The sequence below is a fragment of the Malaya genurostris genome, chromosome 2 (assembly GCF_030247185.1).
Source record: "Malaya genurostris strain Urasoe2022 chromosome 2, Malgen_1.1, whole genome shotgun sequence".
NCBI classification, from domain to species: Eukaryota; Metazoa; Arthropoda; class Insecta; order Diptera; family Culicidae; genus Malaya; species Malaya genurostris.
The window spans coordinates 139,864,813-139,885,928 of NC_080571.1; the positions used below are offsets into that span (position 1 = coordinate 139,864,813).

The window sequence follows — 21,116 nt, forward strand, 5'->3', positions numbered from 1 at the left end:
TTTTCGAAAAACCAAAAACACTTAAGTTTTCGAAATCAAATTTATCCTAACTAAGTATTCTTAGAATTTTGAAATTTTGCTTTGCCGAGCCGTAATTGGTTTTTGAAATGTATAAACGGTAACTGTTCCGTCCCACGGGGATGATTTTAGAACTGAAAAGTAGTGTTTGTAGCAGAATTTCACAAAGAATCTGAAAATGCAACTCAAAATTATAAAATATTAGCTAAAGCTACCGAAATTTGAAACAGTTTACATAAACTTTTCCGCATTTTTTTATTGCTTACGCGCTGCTGTTTCGTATTGAGGTGGTGTGAGAAATGCCCGGTGGGCACGGTGGCATTATATCGTGAGCAAAAATTACATATAAAATTATGACGCGAATTTATGCAGCATTGGGTTTTGTGTTGAAATAAAAACGAGTTGAATACAATCAAATGGGTATTGTAAAAAAATTGTTTATTTTCTAAGTAACTGTCATTTATAATGCTAATAATGTCCAACTCTGTTGAGTTCAATGCATTGATGTTGCTGAAGCAATAAAGCCTGGCTGTGTGATATCGTATAACTGGTATTATTTTAGACTGTAGCAATTTTTAACTATAACTTCATCATTGACAAGCTACTGAATGAAATACAAACCAAGTATTATCGTGATACAAACAATGTGATAAACATTGATAAACAACAGGCATATACATGGTTAGCAAGTTGGTCAATACATATACATATAACCTCATGTTAGTCATTCATAATTACTCATGATTTATAGCTCTAGTGTAAGAGTAATCACTAACAATAACGATCTTTTTTACAAGCCAATATAACGAGAGGTAAGCCCACTGCGCTCAATCATTGAAAAAAGTTCTTGTTTCTATGTGTTCGTTTTTCTTGGTATGCTTTGTGCGACGGTTCGTTCAACTGAAGCGGATAAAATTTCGCGCGCATTTTAAGACGCTACATTTCACCTTAATTACTCTCTCTCGATGACAAGTGGATGGTTACTTGCGTTACCTATGTTTCCAGTATGTAATACATAAGTTGTACATATCAGTACTTTTCCCTTGAAATTGTTTTATAATAAAATATATACATTTGATTACTTACAATAATTACAATTTGAAAGTAATTCGAAACAAGTTTGAAAATAATTCGAAATCAGACTTTCCTGGTGGTTTCGTTATACACTGAGGGGGATACGTACCGTGTAAAAAAACCGCGTTACTTCGGAAATCCGCGTAAAAAAACTCAAAACTAAAGAAACAAATTTTTTGATGCCAAATATTTTAGAAATGCATGAAACGTCCAGATCCGGTGTAATCTGTACATATTTTTCGTGTCAAAAAGTTGACTTAAAAAAATTCGGGATAACATCAGATCTCGAAGTTTCATGCTAAGACAAAACAAGAAAACCGCGTAACTTGAGAAATTCGCGCAAAAAAAACCGCGTTACTTTGGAAATCCTCGTAACTTCGGAAAGCCGCATAAAAAGGGACCCAGTGTAATTCATTTAGAACATAATTCATAATTAGAATCCATTTTTCATTTCAAATCATGCGTAAATGTAACTGTGATCGAGATTTGCTTTTCGCAACCGTTTCGACCTTCTTGAACCTTCCAACCCGGTTTTTTTTAGGGGCTGGGGTCCACTAGGAGATTGATTGTACCTATTAGATCTCTCCGGACAGTACCAGCCTAGATGCCGTGTGGAATTCGGCGGAAAAAATGAACCAAGAATAGATCCACTGGGTTCCTGCTTCCATGTCGTAGAAGGCGACAATTGCAGGAGTTTCTGTTTCCTTTCAGTTTTTTAGTTTTCCCACATAAAAAAGACCGCATAAAATAAGACCTTAGTGTACTTTCCCAAGTACTGTGGTTACTTTGTCCACTTCCTGCTTTGTTAGTACCGTGTTTTCCTTTTGGAAGATGATTATTTTGGGCTGAAAAGGGAAACAGATGGAGAATAACTGTTGTTCCAGATCATCCAGCCTTCTTGCTCAACAATTAATCGCAAGGGAACCAAACAGATAGCAAATAATGTACAGTAAGGAAGCGCAAGAGAGTCGAAATAAATCAATTCGCAAGTATATGCAGCTAAATTTGCAGAAATTCAATCGTTTAGTGAATCTAGAGGATGAATTCAAACGATTTCTTTTAACGTCTAATCCTGTAATAGCATTTTCGAATAGAGTAACCACCAACGTAAGTGTACTCTTTCTTCCCGATTATGCAGCTGAATTAGTTTAACACGCTAGAAGACAGTAATACCTTATTTTAATATATATATATATATATATATATATATATATATATATATATATATATATATATATATATATATATATATATATATATATATATATATATATATATATATATATATATATATATATATATATATATATATATATATATATACTTTTGGGAACACTGTTCAGTTGAGCTTGTTGTGTTTTTTACATACCGTATTTTTGCAATTTTTAACCGTTTCCGCGATAGTTTATCACTAAGTGTTTTTGTCAGTGAATGACAGTATACTATCCGGATCTGGACGAAGTGTTATTCTTAACCGCCAAGTGCCAATCGAGTGGTGATTTACGTTCATTTGTGTCGTGCCTACGGCTATTCTTTTTGCTGCCTTCGTTGTAGTTTAACAATAAACAATCGACGAACCGTTTCCTTGCTGTGCTGTACCTGCTGCATAATTAAAGGCGCTTTCCTGCACATACAATGAGTTTGGAGAAAAATTGTGCAAAGTGCAGTCTGATTATCGCAGGCATCGATTTCGTTGTGTGCAGAGGCTACTGTGGACGCATGTTTCATATGGCATGCTCTGGAGTATCCCGCGCTCTTTTGGGCTATTTCTCATCACATCGAAAAAATTTATTCTGGATGTGTGATGATTGCGCCAATTTGTTTGAAAACTCGCATCTCCGTTCTATCACGAAATTGGCAGATGAAAATCCACCGTTGGTGTCGCTCACGGAAGCAATTAATGGTTTACAAAACGAAATTAAATCATTATCGAAACCTCCATTGACTCCCACAACGTTCAATAAGCGCTGGCCATTCATCGAGGGTCGCCGTCCAGCCAAAAGACCTCGTGGACCAGATTTGGAACAAAAAGCTTCAGAATGCCAATCTGGATCGAAGCAGATTGGAGAGAACGTTGTTTGTGTTCCAGTTTGTGAACAACCACCTGACAAGTTTTGGCTATATTTGTCACGTATACGTCCAGACGTCACCAATGATGAGATTTCTGCTATGGTACGAGCTAATCTTGAAATGAACGAAGACCCAGTAGTCGTAAAACTGGTCGCTAAAGGTAGCGATGTTAGCAAAATGACCTTTGTATCGTTTAAAGTTGGCCTCGATCCTGCCTTACAAGTTATTGCCTTGGACCCTTCAACTTGGCCCCAAGGAATCTACTTCCGTCAATTCGAGGAGAAATCAACTCAAAAATTTTGGAAACCTTCTGCTGTTCATCCATCTCCAACGCCTGTTTCTTCGCAAGGAGGAATAACTCAGCAATAATTCAACGCAGCATACTGGGACGCACCGTAGATGATATTGTGGAAGCCTCTGACCCCCCTGCCCCAGTCGTGCCATCGCTGCCAGCGTTCATCAGCCGTCCCGGTCCTGTGGGTAGGTGTGGTGAAGGGGGCTTCCAAACTACTCCTCTTGGCAAGTATCCGTCAGTTCCCAGATTTTCAAGCGCTGATTCGTCTTATCCCGTATTGCAGAATGATGTGGCTGACATCTGGGTATACTATCAAAATGTTCGAGGCTTGAGGACAAAAATTGACGATATTTTCTTAGCAACGAGTGACTGCAACTTCGATATTATCATTCTAACCGAGACTGGACTTGATAGCCGAATCAACTCGCAGCAGTTATTTGGGAACTCCTTTAATGTTTTCCGCTGCGACCGCAGCTCAGCGAATAGCGACAAAGTATCGTTTGGTGGAGTATTGATTGCTATTTCTCGAAAATATGCCAGCTCTATTATTGAAACGGTAAATGGAAACTGTCTTGAACAAGTGTGTGCGAGTACTACAGTACGGGGTAAAAAGTTACTTCTATGCGGTGTGTACATTCCCCCTGATAAAAGCCAAAACGTTGATGTGATCGATGCGCACATTTCAACTGTTTCGGAATTGTGCAGTAAAAGTTCTGCTAATGATATTGTTCTGGTGTGCGGTGATTTCAACCAGCCCCGCATTGTATGGAATCAACGGAATGAGGAAACACTCTCCTCTTGTTCTTCGTTGCTACCCGCTGCTGGCACGGCGTTGATTGACGGCATGGATTACCTAAATCTTTGTCAAGCTAACCAACACAGAAATCATCTCGGACGATTGCTTGATTTGGTTTTTTGTTCTTTGGAGCATCAATTAGTTGTTGATTGTAGTGTTGCTCCAATACTACCCGTCGACCCGCACCATCCGCCTTTAGTTATCACGTGGCCTACTAACGGCGAAGGCAACTCCTGTCACATGGAGTCCGTGAATGAATCCAGAACATTAAATTATAGGAAATAGATTTTGCTGCTTTACTTGAATTCTTACAAAATGTTAACTGGAGAACACTGCAAGAAATCGGTAACGTAAATGAAATGGCATCCTTTTTCTGTGACACATTGATTCAATGGCTGAGTTCAAATTTACCTTTCGTTAAACGGCCAATGAGCCCACCTTGGACCACTGTACGGCTTCGTAGATTAAAACGTACCCGCAATATTTGGCAGCGCAGACATCGTCGCTGGCATAGCTCTGAAACAAAGCGAATGTTTAAAAGTTCCAGTGAAAATTATCGTAAATTAAACGCGGGGTTGTACAAAGCCTACGTTATGCGGATTCAAACTAATCTTCGTCGGAATCCCAAATATTTCTGGACTTTTGTAAACTCGAAACGCAAGTGCTCATCGATTCCTTCAAAAGTTTGTCTCGATGGTGTTGAATCCATGTCAACCTTGGACTCATGCGATCTGTTCGCAAAGTTCTTTGCTTCTGTGTTTGCTGAAAATACTGCCTCCGGTATCGAAGCGGAGACCGCCGCGGTGGATGTTCCTGAGAATATAGCGCACATTGACACATTTTTGATTACTCCCGTTATGATTGTTGCCGCAGCGAAAAAGTTAAAACGATCGTTTTCGCCCGGACCAGATGGTATTCCTTCTGTGGTGTATAGTCATTGTGCTCCTGTTTTAGCTGATCCTTTGTGCACTATATTTAACAAATCATTTGAGCAAGGAATTTTTCCAGTGACTTGGAAGCAGTCTTTTATGTTTCCTGTATACAAGAGCGGTGATCGTATTGACGTAAGGAATTACAGAGGCATAACGAATTTATCTGCTGCATCTAAGCTATTTGAAATAATTGTGAGCACTGAGGTACTTCTTCGTACAAAAAATTACATCTCTTCTGATCAGCATGGATTTATGCCAGGTCGTTCGGTCAGCACGAATCTCTTAGATTTCACTTCCACTTGTATCTCGAGTTTGGAAAAGAGAGTACAAGTTGATGCAGTATACACTGACCTTAAAGCAGCTTTCGATCGAATTGACCACCGAATACTTTTGTGCAAGATTTCGCGGCTGGGTGCAACACAAAAGTTTATTGAATGGCTTTGCTCTTACTTATGTGGTAGAGTTTTGCGAATAAAGCTAGGCTCCTGTGTATCATCTCCGTTTTCAAATCTATCTGGAGTTCCTCAAGGCAGTAATATGGGTCCACTTTTGTTTTTGCTGTTCTTCAATGATGCTGTTTCGCTGCTCGGTGTTGGTTGCAGATTAGTATATGCCGATGATTTGAAATTGTATCTTGAAGTTCGTTCTATCGACGACTGCATCCGGCTTCAAAATCTTCTTGATACATTCGTCGCCTGGTGTCATAGAAACTGGCTTATTGTCAGCATTGCAAAATGCCAGGTCATAACGTTCCACCGAATACTGAATCCAATTCGATTCGACTATGAAATTGATGGACTAAAACTCCAGAGAGTTGATCATGTTAATGATCTTGGTGTTTTGTTAGATGCTAAGCTTACCTTCAATCTACATCGTTCAACTATAATTTCAAAGGCAACACGGCAATTAGGTTTCATTGCGAAGATCGGGCGGGACTTCAAAGATCCGCATTGTTTGAAAGCGTTATATTGCTCCTTGGTTCGTCCTATACTGGAAAATGCTAGCCTAATTTGGAATCCGTATCAGCTGGTTTGGAATTTACGGATTGAACGCGTACAGAAAAGATTTGTTCGTCTTGCTCTAAGAAACCTCCCTTGGAGGAATCCGCTTGAGCTTCCACCGTATCCTGATCGCTGTCGACTGATCGGACTCGACTCATTAGAAAGACGCAGAAAAATTCAGCAAGCTGTTTTCGTGGCAAAACTGATGAACGGTGATATCGACTCTTCGAAGATTCTGTCTCAACTTGATTTCCGTGCTTCACAACGATCGCTGCGCTCCACCAGTTTACTGCAGCCGAGATTTCATCGAACGACGTTCGGGTATTACGAACCGATAACATCTTGTTTGAGGACGTTTGGCACTGTTGAACATCTCTTCGATTTTTGTGAACCAACTCACAAATTTTCGCAGAAAATACTACGTTCTACAATTTTATGACTTGACTGATACATATTCATTAAGACCATTTTATTGTCAGATGAATTTCATAATTATAAATAAATAAATAAATAAATAAATAAATATATATATATATATATATATATATATATATATAGTGTAGCATTTTGTGTAATGTTATTTCGAAATGTACCAGAAAATAGTTAGAGTGTAATGACGTGGCAATATCGCACAACCTTTTTTTGCGCTCCTAGTTGTGTTTCTGTAACGATGAGATCAGATTCTTTTGTTAGTTTGAACTGAACACACAGGCCATGTACTGTTGAATGTGCGATATCTTTCCGTCATATCTGTGACGCGGCGAAAACCGAAATGGCTATGAGGCGAAAATTCCAATACATATGAATTCTGTGCACTTTGTTTAGTCTTTTCTTACATTCTTCATTCCCATAGTTACACTCGTATAAAGCAGACGCAAAAAGTATACACTCGGTGTTTTATTCTACCGCGCATGTGGAATCCGAAAAGTCCCCGGTCCACTTGTGTTGTGTTCCTTTCGTCCCGGAATAATCCGTTTAGTGACCTGTTCAGTATCGATGTTTCTCGAACGACAGGTTATGGGCCCAGCTACCAGTGAAAATCGAGTGTAGTGAACATTCGCTTGGAGAAAGTTATTTTCTCAAATAAGAATTCAGCGAAGCCATTTTGTTTTTTTTTTAACTTGGCTGTCTGTGCAAATAAAGGGCACAGGCCTGGTTATCGGTGTACAGCTATGGCTGAAAAATTCTTGTTTACCCGTTTGAATAACACGAATTATTCAATATGGAAGACGCGAATGGAAATGCTTTTGAAACGTGAAGATCGGTGGTACGTTATTACTAATGCGAAGCCCGAGCTGGTCACGGAAGTTTGGACAAAAGATGATTCGAAATGTCACGGAATTATAGTGCTTTATATTGAAGATAGCCAGCTGAATTTAGTGAAGGATGCGAAATCTGCTAAAGAAGTGTGGGACTGCTTGAAGCAGTATCATGAAAAAACGACAATGACGTCGCGAGTGTCTGTGCTTAAGAAAATTTGCAGTTTAAATTTAGCTGATGGCGAAGATTTGGAGAAACATCTGTTTGATTTAGAAGAGTTATTTATTCGCTTAGCGTGCGCAGGTCAGGAGCTCGAAGAATCAATGAAGATTGCAATGATACTGCGAAGTTTACCGGATTCTTACGGTGGTTTGGTCACAGCTTTAGAAAGTCGACCAGAAGCGGATGTGACAATGACACTCGTCAAGCAAAAATTATTGGACGAGTATCAGAGGCGAATCGAAAGGAATTTGGTAACGGGGGAAAAGGCCATGAAGCTGCAGCATAAGCAGCAGAAAAAGCGAGTGTGTTTCCATTGCCAAAAACCAGGTCATTTTCGAAAAGATTGCCGGCAGTTGTTGCATGAGCAGCAGAAGAAAAGTGACGGGGAATCAGCTTGTTCAAAAACAGGAAAGCAGAAAGTGAATAAAACTGATGCAAAAGCTAAGTTAACGGCAAAAAAGGACGTTCCGATTTGTTTTCTAGCTACGAATGGTCGTCGTAAAGGTTGTTGGTATATTGACAGTGGTTGTTCGAGTCATATGACCAGCGATCGGGCTTTCTTTACTGATTTGAATGAAGGCAAGCAGATACAAGTTGTTCTCGCTGATGGCTCCGTGTCAAATTCTCATGGCGTTGGAGAAGGTATTATCAAATGTATCGACGAAGATGGAAATGTACTGGAAGTAAAGTTGACAGAAGTTCTTTATTTACCGACATTAGATAGTGGTTTGATTTCGGTACGAAAACTGACGGAAAAAGGTTTTCGAGTGAATTTCGTTGGGTCACGATGTTTTGTAGCGAGTGCAGCTGGTAAAACGATTGCATTGGGAGAAATGAATGGAAAATTGTTTGTGCTGAAAACAGTTGAATACGCAAAAATCTGCAAGGATATGCAGCATCTGCCACTCTGTCAACACACGTGGCACCGGCGCTTCGGTCACCGAGAGCCAGGTGTTCTAGATAAACTGAAACCAGGTAATCTCAGTGTTGGTTTCAAAATGGAAGATTGCGGAATGCGACAGATTTGCGAAAATTGTCTGAAAGGTAAGCTTCCACGCACTTCATTTCCTAAAACTTCCGCCAACAGAACTAGTAGAATTCTCGATCTGGTGCATACAGACGTATGTGGCCCGATGACTAACGTGACACCGGGTGGCTGTAGATATTTGATGACGCTAATCGACGATTTCAGCCGTTACACTGTTGTATGCTTATTAAGGCAAAAATCGGATGTCTCCGATTGTATAAAACGATATGTGGCTCATGTTAAGACACGATTCGGAAGAGTACCTTGTGTAATTAGATCTGATGGGGGAGGAGAATACGTTAACGGTACGTTAAAAGTCTTTTACGATAAGGAAGGGATTTAAGCTCAATACACTGCTGCATACAGCCCACAGCAGAACGGTGTAGCTGAGCGAAAAAATCGGACCTTACAGGAAATGGCGACTTGTATGTTGCTTGATGCAGGACTTGGAAAGCAATATTGGGGTGAGGCGGTTATGACTGCCGCTTATGTCCAGAATCGACTTCCTTCTCGTGCTATCGATACCACCCCATACGAAAAATGGTTCGGAAAACTACCAACGTTAAGTCACTTACGAGTTTTCGGTTGTCCAGCTTATGTACATATCCCTGGTGTTAGGCGAACAAAATTGGACTGCAAAGCGATAAAATTAATATTCGTTGGATATTGTGAAGATCGCAAGGCATTTAGATTCTTGGATCCTGAAACCAACAGAATCACGATTAGTCGTGATGCTCGTTTTATTGAACAACAAGACTGCTCCCAAATAGTAAAGTCCGATTCTAATGAAACTTGTGGGGAGGAAACTGGTTTGGAATGGCCTGAAGCTGTAGAGTTTCAGGAGGAGACATGTGTTCAGGAAGAACAGAAGGAGCAACAAATTTCGGAAGATTACGATTCAGACGATGAATTTTATGGTTGCGAAGATCAAGTTGGTGATCGAGATGAGAATCAAGAGAATGTTACAGTAGCTGAAAATCAGCAAGGCAGCGAGAAACGGTCGACAAGAGGGGTGTTTCCCCGGAGGCTACAGGATTACGTAGTTGATGTGGCCCTGGTCGTTGAAGATGATCCAGCGAACTACGATGAAGCAGTCCAAGGACCTGAAGAGGATTTATGGCGAGCAGCTATGCAGGAGGAGTACGATAGTTTGATGCAGAATAATACATGGACACTAGTTGATTTACCCGTCGGCCGTAAACCTATTGGCAGCAAGTGGATCTTCAAGAAAAAGGAAGACATTGTGGGAAATACAACTCGGTACAAGGCTCGTTTGGTGGCATAAGGCTACTTGCAACAGTTTGGTGTCGATTACGACTCCGTCTTCGCACCAGTTGCTACTCAGGCCACGTTGAAGATTTTGCTTACTATGGCTGGTCATAAACAGATGAACATTCGACACCTTGATGTAAAAGGCGCGTATTTGCACGGAACATTGAAAGAAGAGCTTTATATGCAGCAACCAAAGGGTTTTCAGCAGCGCAACAAAGAAAAATTAGTGTGTAAATTACAACGTAGTATTTACGGGCTGAAACAAGGAGCGCGAGTCTGGAATGAAACGATTTGTGGGATCCTGAATGTGATGGGCTTTAAACAATCAGTAGCCGATCCGTGTTTGTTTACGAAAGCAACTTCAGAAGGCTTGATATACTTGCTTATATATGTTGATGATATCCTTGTTGCTAGTGTATCCGAGGAAGAAATAGCGAAAGTTGAACATGCGCTGAAGGAGAAGTTGACTTTGTCATCACTAGGCAATGTTAGCTGTTTCCTAGGCATTCGCATAAGAAAGGATGCAAATGCTTTCTATTCAATGGATCAACAAAGTTATATCTTAAAGATTGCAAAACGATTCAATCTTGACCACGCTAAAGGATCTAAAGTTCCGCTAGACACAGGCTACTATCGCAGTCGAGAAGGTAGCAAGGCGATGCCCAATAATAAACATTACCAAAGTTTGGTCGGTGCGCTACTTTACGTGGCTACCAACACACGACCGGATGTGTCAGCTAGCGTAGCTACCCTCAGTCGAAGAGTGAGCGCTCCAACGGAAGCTGATTGGGTAGAACTAAAAAGAGTTGTTAGATATCTTGTTACCACCAGCAATTACGTGCTTAAACTGACGAGCAAAAGAGAGGAATTACTCAAGCTAATAGGCTATAGCGATGCCGACTGGAGTGGAGATACGGTAGATCGCAAGACAAATTCTGGATTTTTATTCCAACTTGGACAATCGACAATTGGATGGGTTAGCCGCAAGCAAACTTGTGTATCTCTCTCAACTATGGAGGCTGAATACATTGCGTTATCCGAGGCTTGCCGAGAAGCTTTGTGGCTACGGAAATTGCTCGAAGATTTTCGTGAGAAGCAGAAAGGACCAACTACTGTTTTTGAAGATAATATCAGCTGTATTGACTTCGTCGCCGTTGATCGTCCTTCTAGGCGCTCTAAACATATCGACACACGTTTGCATTTTGCTAAAGAATTGTTTGATAGGGGTATCATAACAGTTGAATACTGTTCATCGGATTCTATGATCGCAGATATTCTGACCAAGCCGATAGGATGTCTAAAACAGAAACAGTTCTCGCTGATGCTGGGACTTATCGAGTATGATTGCCGCTAAAAATATCGAGGAGGAGTGTTGAATGTGCGATATCTTTCCGTCATATCTGTGACGCGGCGAAAACCGAAATGGCTATGAGGCGAAAATTCCAATACATATGAATTCTGTGCACTTTGTTTAGTCTTTTCTTACATTCTTCATTCCCATAGCTACACTCGTATAAAGCAGACGCAAAAAGTATACAATCGGTGTTTTATTCTACCGCGCATGTGGAATTCGAAAAGTCCCCGGTCGACTTGTGTTGTGTTCCTTTCGTCCCGGGATAATCCGTTTAGTGACCTGTTCAGTATCGATGTTTCTCGAACGACATGTACGACCTGACAACTTTTGTAATTAAATAAACTTCAACAATAAATGTAGTCTAGAAAAGTAGTCTACAGTTAATTCAGAAGTTGGATTCTACTTTCGCCGCTTGGAGAATAGAAGTATCTGCGAGAATTTCGGATGAATCCTTTAACTGCTTCGAAATTGATGACGCCATTTTGGGACGCGGACAAATCGTATTGATTCCGGTTGATTTAGACTGTCCATCATGCCAAAACGAGGAAAACGTCAGAGTGTTTCAGATCCCAATCTCAAAAACGACCAATCGATGTCTGCCGAAAGTCACGATACGAGCACTGACGGTGAGGAGCGATTGTTACATCCGGAGGAATTGCGTCATCTGATACCTGAATTCAACGAAGGGGCTGGGGCTACAAAATGGCTAAATACAATCGAACACTATGCGGGAATGTACGGATGGGCGGAGAAAACCATGTTGCTGTACGCGAGCTGCAGATTAAACGGAGCCGCTCGAGAGTGGTTCAACGATTTCGCAGCACGATAGAATGTTATTCTTCTTTCAAACGAGATCTATTACGAGCCTTCCCGGACCATCGAAACGAAGCCGATGTCCATCACCAACTACAACGTATCGCTAAAAACGCGAACGAATCGTATGAACATTTTGTTTTTCGGGTTAATGCTGTCGGTACGCAGGGAGGTGTTAGCACTGAAGCAATCATCGTTTACATTATTCGTGGATTGTCACACGATCCTATCTATGACAATCTAATTTCGCGTCAGTACAACGACATTTACGAATTGTTGCAGCATATGAAATGGTGCGAATCTAATTTTCAACATCGCAAGAAGAAAGGAGGAAATTACACGCCATCGAACTCGAAGAAAACGTCCGAGATGCAAACCGAAACTAAGCAGTTAGCTGTGAAACCGAGAGGAGAATTCGTCTGTTACAACTGCAATGAAACAGGCCACAAGTCGATCAACTGCCCGAAGCCTCAGCGGTTAGAGCGATGTACTAGTTGTCAAAGAACCGGACACACTGCCGCTGCATGCCAGAGGAAACCAGCAACGCCGATCGCGCCACCGCAAGCCATTTCAGGAACCAGTAAACCGAACCGGAGTGTTCAGATTATCCTAGGAGATGTCTTTAAGGAGTACAGGGTTTTAGTAGATTCGGGAAGTGCGGTAAGTCTATTCAAGATTATCAATTTACCCCATAACGTCAGTACGCAACCTAGTCACGTCCAAGAAGACGTTTTCGGTGCAAACGGATCTAAAATCGACACGTTAGGTTCTTTTGCAACATCGATCATTGCTCAATCAGCCGTATTCAATGTTCACTTTTTGATCGTACGGGAAAATACCATGTCAGTAGATATTATTCTGGGTCGAGATTTTCTGAAACTGAATCGCATTAGAACTGTTAACTTTAAAGATACCGAAACTATCGCGAAAGGGTCGCATTGCTACGACGTTGAATTAATGAGAAACGTATTCGATGATACCGAGCAACGAAATGGGGAAGATACCTTACTTCTTGACGAACGTTTGACCCTCGATATAGGCGACAGTGATGAGACTATTAGTAACCGATTACGTCTATCTGAAATTTACCTCCGCGACTACGTTGAACGGGAAAAGCCGGATCAGCCGTTGATTCGCTACTCGTGTGAAATAGTACTTAAAGAAAATAAATATTTCACCGCGTCACCGGCGCACGGCCGAAAGGCAAGAGCTGAACAGTATAGTAGATAGATTCCTTGAAAACAATATAATCCGCGAAAGTGATTCACCGTATACTAGTAGAGTGGTTCTGACTCGAAAGAAGAATGGAACCTACCGGATGTGTATTAACTATAAGCCGTTAAATCGGCTGGTAGAGCGTATGCATTACCCGTTACCGATAATAGAAGACCAAATCTTGAAACTTCAGGGAAAAAAATACTTTTCGTCCTTGGACCTCAAGAATGGGTTTCATCACGTGGAAATTGAGGAAAAATCGCGAAAATACACCGCGTTCGTGACCTCTGAAGGTCAGTATGAATTCAATCGATTACCGTTTGGTTACGCTAACTCGCCATCGATTTTCGTGAAGTATATAACAAAAGTGCTTGAAAAAATGATCAAAGCCGGTAAATTAATCGTATTCATCGATGATATTCTGGTTGCATCGGAAACCGTCGATGAGCATTTAGAAACGCTTCGTGAACTGTTTTGTACTCTATCCGACAATCACGTTGAACTAAATCTCGATAAGTGCAAATTCCTGAAAACTAGGATTGACTACTTGGGATACGAAGTTACCCACAATCAAATTCAACCGTCCGAACGACACGTGGAATCAGTTAAAAAAAATCCAATTCCGACTTCTAGACGAAGTCTACAACGATTTGTAGGCCTAGTCAGTTATTTTCGGAAGTTTATATATCAGTTTAACAAAATTGCATCACCTTTGTACGAACTGATGAAAGAAGGAAACGATTACTGCTTCACAGCGACACACGTTGAAGTATTCAATCGATTGAAGGAAGCAATAATCTCGAAGCCCGTACTATGCATATACTCACCCACCGCGGAGACGCAATTACACACCGATGCGTCTGCAGCTGGGTTTGGTGGCATATTAGTACAACGACAAAACGTTGACAATCAATTCCACCCTATCATGTTCTTCAGTAAGAAGTCATCTCCGGCAGAGGCAAAGCTTCACAGTTTTGAACTCGAAACGCTAGCGGTTATTTACAGTATTCAACGCTTTAGAGTTTACTTATTTGGCATTCATTTCACGATTGTCACGGATTGTAATTCGCTTCGTACAACCCTTGACAAACGAGATGTCAATCCGAAGATCGCAAGGTGGGCACTGTTGCTAGAACAGTATGACTACGAAATAATTCATCGTAGTGGGGATCGCATGCGTCATGTCGATGCTCTCTCACGAACACACGTTTACGTATTTGATGAAGATGACCGAACAGCTTCAAATTTATTCAATAACGCTCTTTACGTTAATCAACTAAAGGATGAGAATATTAAAAAGCTCAAGCAAAGGGTAATAAACGACTGTATAGAAGGTTATGAAATACGGGACGGTATCCTATACAAACAAGACGAGAGAAAATCGCTTCTATACGTACCATCAAACATGGAGATGTCGGTCATACATAAGTTTCATAACGAAACCGGTCATTTTGGGATTGATAAGGTTTACGAGATGATCAAACGAATATATTGGTTCCCGAAAATGCGCGAAAAGCTATCAGCTCATATCCAAGCTTGTATTGTGTGCATCGCGTATAATCCGAAGTGCAAGAAATACGATGGAAAACTGAACAGTATCGAGAAGCCGAAAATTCCTTTCGAAATGGTACACGTGGATCACGTAGGTCCCTTAACGACTACAAGAAGTGGTTGTAGGTACATATTCGGAATATGTGATGCGTTCACCAAATTCATAAAATTGTATCCCACCAAAACGACGAACACGCGAGAGGTTAATAAGTATCTGAAGTCATACATACACACTTACTCGCGACCGGCTATGTTGGTTTCTGATCGAGGAACCTGTTTTACGTCAGAAAATTTCAAGAGAATGACGGTCGATCACGGAATAACCCATGTTTTGACAGCTACTGCGTGCCCGAAAGCAAACGGCCAAATTGAACGATACAATCGAACGGTAATACCTCTACTAGCGAAACTTGTAGAAGAACGTGGAGTTCAGTGGGACGTAGTCTTGACGGAAGCTGAATTCTTTATGAATAATACTATGAATCGCTCGATTGGTAATATCCCTTCGGTATTGCTTTTCGGTGTAGTACAGACGCGTAAAATGCCGAGAGATATGACCGCTTATTTAGACGAACTAGATACAAAATGCGAACGCGATTTGTCGGAAATTAGACGCAAAGCGTCGGAAAACATTCAAGCTTTGCAAAACTATAATAAGACGCAGTTTGACAAACATTGTAAGAGTAACACGACGTATCAAGAGGGAGATTTAGTGATGATCAGGAACGTAAAAACGGTAGGAGAAAATAACAAACTTAGGCCGAAATATAAGGGTCCGTATGAAGTTAAGAAGGTGCTAGATCGGAACCGTTATGTCGTTGCGGATATCGAAGGATATCAAGTATCTAACATTCCGTTTGAAGGTATATTCGATCCTCTTAATTTACGCCTTTATCAGTCTGCGATAAGTTCGGAAGAACGCAACCGGGAACAATTCGCAAGTTCCGATTCGGAGCCCGAATTTGAGGGTTTTGAAGAATGAATTTGGTTAAGAGCAATGGACTTTGTAATTCCTTTCGCGGTGTAGTTAAATCGAAAATTTGAGGGGAATTGATGTCTTGACGGATTTGCTTTGGGAGTTGAGAAGCGCATTACCATGGCATTGAGGGCAATGAATATCGTCAGGATGGACGAAGCTGTAGCATTTTGTGTAATGTTATTTCGAAATGTACCAGAAAATAGTTAGAGTGTAATGACGTGGCAATATCGCACAACCTTTTTTTGCGCTCCTAGTTTTGTTTCTGTAACGATGAGATCAGATTCTTTTGTTAGTTTGAACTGAACACACAGGCCATGTACGACCTGACAACTTTTGTAATTAAATAAACTTCAACAATAAATATAGTCTAGAAAAGTAGTCTACAATAGCTAATAAATGTCTTACATGAAAGAACATTTTTCAATGAAAAAACCCTATGTTTGAACACAATTTAAAAAATTTAAAAAAATATCTCCTCCGCCATTTTTTTATAAACATGCTCGAAAGTATTTTCTATCAAATGAAAGAAACAGATTTTTTTTTTATTTGCTCCAATGTCAGATATAGCAGTTTAAAAATGATTTGTTTTTGAACTAGTTTTGCTCATAACTTCGGTTCAGAAAACGCTACCCGAATTCGCTAGTCATCAAAAAATTGGTTTCAATAAACTCTAAAAGATATTCAAAGACATCAAAAACGAGAATGTCGTGTATGTGGATTAATACAAATGTTATTTAAGTTTTATCAACGATTTAGGTTTTTATTCTCTTATTGAAAAGCGCGTCGTAACTAACAACATGGCGAGAAACTAAAAAATCTTCTTACTGACATATGTGTTTTTTCTTCTTTTGATGCACCGATGTAAATCAATACATTTGAAAGTCGCATACAGAACATTTCTTCCCTTCTATGGGGAAAACCTAAGAGGCGGACGACGATTTCTTTCCGAGCGTCGTAGAATAGGAGAGCCGATTTGTGCTCTCTGCTGATCTGGACTATAACACGGCGTTGAAAAACGTACATCAGGGGATCCATTTTCAACCGAAGCATTTGAACTGACTGTTGTACTAGAAAACAAATTTTGAGGTACTTCATTGCTATAATAATGTACCCGCCGAGGTGGACTCTCTTGTTCTGCTGGTATCTTTGATATGCGTTGTGGTGTGAGTGACGTCGGTATTGATAGGCTTCGTTCGCTTTCTTCGTTGCCATGGTAGCGCTGGATTTGATCAACATGACGTTTGATGTGCTTCCCGTGATATTCTATTATGTAATGTAAATCTCCCAGTTGTTTTGATATTACTCCTGGAATCCATTTATCCATTCGATTATTTCCAGAAATAAAGTATATTTGTTGTCCCGGAGTGAAAGATCGGAACGATGTGTTGAAATTCGCCTTTTGTTTTTCTGTGATTCTCGTGCTAGCATCCAGTGGCCTTACTAAATCTAACCGAGTCATTATATTTCGTCCCAAAAATAGTTTTGCTGGAGATTCAGTTGTCTCGGAATGAGCAGTTCTTCGATACTGACACAGGAATTCATTTATATTCTTCTTCAGAGTGCTTTTAGTTGTGCCCATGGCTTTGAGGGCTTGCTTCACTGTTTGGACATATCGCTCAGCCTGTCCGTTGGTGGCTGGGTGGTACGGTGCTGAAAATTTGTGGAATTTAACCCCGCTCATTTGCAGAAAATGCTTAAACTCTCGAGCAGTGAACTGTGGTCCGTTGTCGGATACCAGTGTCGTTGGTACTCCATAAGAACAGAAAAGCTCGTCCAATATACCAACTGTCGCCTCAGTTGTTGACGTAGAAGTGACTCTAACTTCCACCCATTTGCTGTAAGCATCGACAACGATTAGAAGCATTGAATCTGCAATCGGGCCAGCGTAATCGACGTGAATGCGCTGCCATGGGCCTTGCGGATATTCCCAATGGTGACAACTAAATTTTGGTGGAGAAGGTGCATTACTTGAACAATTCCTGCATGATCGCACTGCTAGTTCGATATCGTTATCGATACCTGGCCAATAAACGAAAGACCGAGCCAAGCTTTTCATTTTTACTACCCCCAAGTGTGCTACATGTAGATCATTCAATATCGCCTGTCTAAGCGACGGTGGTATGATTACTCTGTGTTCATAATGCAAACAGTTGGCTGCTAAGGTGTACTTGTTTTCCGGAGACTTGTAACCACAACGCGCCAGATCGTAACCTTTCTCAAGTAGTTGCACAATTTTTCCCAGGTATTCATCCTTGCACGTTTCACGGGCAATGTGTTCCGCACGCACTGGAAGTTGTTGAATTTGATGCAGAGTGAAGCCCTCGAAATCATCTTCCAAAGTGTCATCCTCTTGTTTCAGATAGTTGACTTGAGGCACCGTTTCCTTCGATATTCGTGAGCAGTAATCAGCATTTGTATGTTGCTTCGTGGGTTTGTAGACTATGTCGAAGTCAAAATGCGCGAGGTAATCCGCATAATTAGCCATTCGGCTTATGCACAACGTTGGTAGTGATTTCTCCGGATGCAAGATTTGTGTAAGGGGCTTATGATCCGTTATTAAAGTGAATTTTCTTGCGTACAAATAGTGAAAGAACTTTTTCACTGCCCAGACAATAGCAAGTGCCTCCTTATCGATTTGGGGATAGCGTTGTTCCGTAGTTGACATACTAGTGCTGGCGAAGGCGATTGGTCGTTCCTGCCCGTTGCTCAACCGATGAGAAAGCACAGCACCTAGTCCCGTCTTGCTAGCGTCCGTTGCTAGTATTAGTGGGAGCGTTGGATCGTATTGCATTAATACTTGGGGAGATGTTAGGACTGCCTTGATATCCAGATAAGCTTTATCGGCTTCAGAAGTCCATTCAAAATTATCGGACAGAAGTACGTCGCGTAAGGCTCTTGTTCTTGAAGAAAGATTTGGTATGAAGGCGCTATAATATGTAGCCTTTCCCAGAAAAAGCTGTAATTCTTCTGTTGTTGTCGGTCGAGGAGCATCGCGAATTGCTGCAACGTGTTTATCTGATTTATGCAATCCATAACGATCAATTCTGTGTCCTAAACATTCCAGAGATGGTGCTGCAAAGACGCATTTTGATCGATTCAGACGCAAACCGCTCTCTCTCAATCTATCCAAAATGATAGTGAGCGCTTGAAGCAGGTTGTCAAAATCTCTTGCAAACACGATTATGTCGTCGTAGAAACTAACGACGATATCATCCAATCCTTGAAGTACAGACTCCATGCGTCGCTGCCAAATAGCGGGTATGTTTGCCGCTCCATATACGGCCCGAGTTGGGCGAATAAGTCCGTGTGTTATCGTGTTAAGTGTTAGTATATGGCTGAACTCTTCATCTATCGGAAGATGAGTATACGCATCGGTCAAGTCCAAATGGCAAAACAATGTAGCGCCATTCATTTTGTTGAAAATCGTTTCTATCTTCGGTATGGGATGCTCATCCACTATCATCCGCGGGTTGACAGTTGGTTTATAGTTTCCGGTAATTCGCAGTTCTCCATTTTTTTCACGACTATATGAGTCGGTGATGCCCACTCGGAGGAATCAACTTTCTTGAAGAATCCAGATGCTATTTTCTTGTCGATTTCCGCAGCGTAGCGCTCTCGTAATGCATACGGTACATCGTGTGCTTTGGCGAATATAGGGAATATTTCTGGTTTTAAATGTACTTTGGCTGGTGGTCCCGTTAATTTTCCTGCAGTGTCGCTAAATACATCTTCGAAGCCTTTCAGCAGATTCGAAAGACGTATTGTATCCATTGTATTCAGTCCGGTAGAGCTTATGGAATTGATCGGTGTGTCGGTAGAGAACAGTTCATGTAGATTGATATGTTCCACAAAATGGGAAATCCACTCGCGTCCGAAAAGTGATTCGGCTTTTCCGGATACGACGTACAAATTTAATTTACGTGTTGAAGCTCCAACAGACACAAGAACTGGAATACGTCCTAGACAATTAATATGATGTCCGGTGTAACTCGAAAATTGTCTGTCCGTTTTTTGTAATGAGTATCCTGGTTTAATCGATCGCAATTTTGATTCGGCAATTATGCCGCACGGTGCTCCGGTATCTAACTCCATTTGTAGAGCGCGCCCATCGATTTTGACATTAATCATTTTCTTTCCAGACGATGTGATATCGTGTACTTGATTCAGTGGTTGTACCAGGTCTATTTCCGATGATGGCATTTCGTGTGAGTCTACGAGATCTGCAGACGATTCTTGAATCATAGATTTGTTTGCCCGACATACTTTTGCAATGTGTCCTTTTATATTACAGTGATGACAACGAGCATCACGAAAACGGCACTGACTTCTTATGTGCTGACCGCCACAACCTTTGCAAGGTCCGACTTCTGTGGTATGATGATTGTTTGATCGCTGGTGATCACTCCTGAGACTTTTCGGTTGATTCAAAACTGACTTCTTCCTGATTCGAAGATTTTCGTAGCCTAGCTTGTTGGTTTCTTCAAGAATTGGGGAAGTTACACCCGTGTTAACCTCTCGTGCCGTATTCCGCGTAGCCTCTAGTGAATGAGCTATCTCGTACGCTTCTTTAAAATTTTCTGGTTTTTTCGCAATAATCTCATCGCACATATCGCGGGATTCTAGACCGTGCAAAAGTTGTTCGATTAACATCCGATCAAGGAAGTCTTCGTATTCGCAATTCACCGCACCTTGTCTTAAACGGAGTGCGAACTGGGCGATTGTTTCTCCTTTTTGTTGAACAATTTTTCTAAATTTAATGCTTTCAACGTATTTGTTCTTTTTCCGATCGAAATGATTGATTAGTGTAGCCTGCAACTGGTCAAAGTCGATGGTAGCTGGATCTGCCGGGCTCACTAGAAACTTCAGAGCGTTATTCAACTCTGCTCCCATATGTACTCTGGCATAATTCGCATGCTGTAGTTGAGGTACCTGACTTAGCTCTAGTGCCCACTTGAACCGGCTGAAATAATCAGAAACGGATGAACCTTCGGATGGTTGGTATTCTGACATGGAAAAAGTTGGGATTTTCGGTAATAGAGGAGCAGCGCCTCCTGCAGCATCCGGCACTCCGGCATTTACTTGGTGGATCGCGTTTCCGATTGATGATCTGAGCGCCTCCGCAATCATAGCTGAGAGGGCCCCCATTAGTTCGGCATTGTCCGACATTTTGTTTTACTCCTTCAATACGCGTTTAGTTCGAATTGAGCATTACGAATAATTCCCGACCGCGCGAGGGA

At 41.1% G+C, this 21,116-nt stretch overlaps 1 protein-coding gene across 1 annotated transcript; it reads right to left on the reverse strand.

Moving 5' to 3' along the window:
- Window positions 1-16,799: 16,799 nt before the first annotated feature.
- Window positions 16,800-19,291, reverse strand: LOC131428859 (uncharacterized protein K02A2.6-like). The gene is made up of 2 exons (XM_058592918.1): window positions 16,991-19,291; window positions 16,800-16,874 (listed from the first exon to the last, which is right to left on the reverse strand). The coding sequence occupies exons 1-2, from the start codon at window positions 19,289-19,291 to the stop codon at window positions 16,800-16,802; spliced, it is 2,376 nt and encodes a 791-aa protein (XP_058448901.1).
- Between the last annotated feature and the right edge of the window lie 1,825 nt (window positions 19,292-21,116).

Excerpts from the sequence above, each read along its gene's own strand:
- LOC131428859 (XM_058592918.1), bottom strand. The coding sequence starts at position 19,291 with ATGAATGGCGCTACATTGTTTTGCCATTTGGACTTGACCGATGCGTAT. Across the intron at positions 16,875-16,990 it reads AAGAGAGTCCACCTCGGCGG|TCCAGATCAGCAGAGAGCAC; the intron begins GTACATTATTAT and ends GCCGTGTTATAG.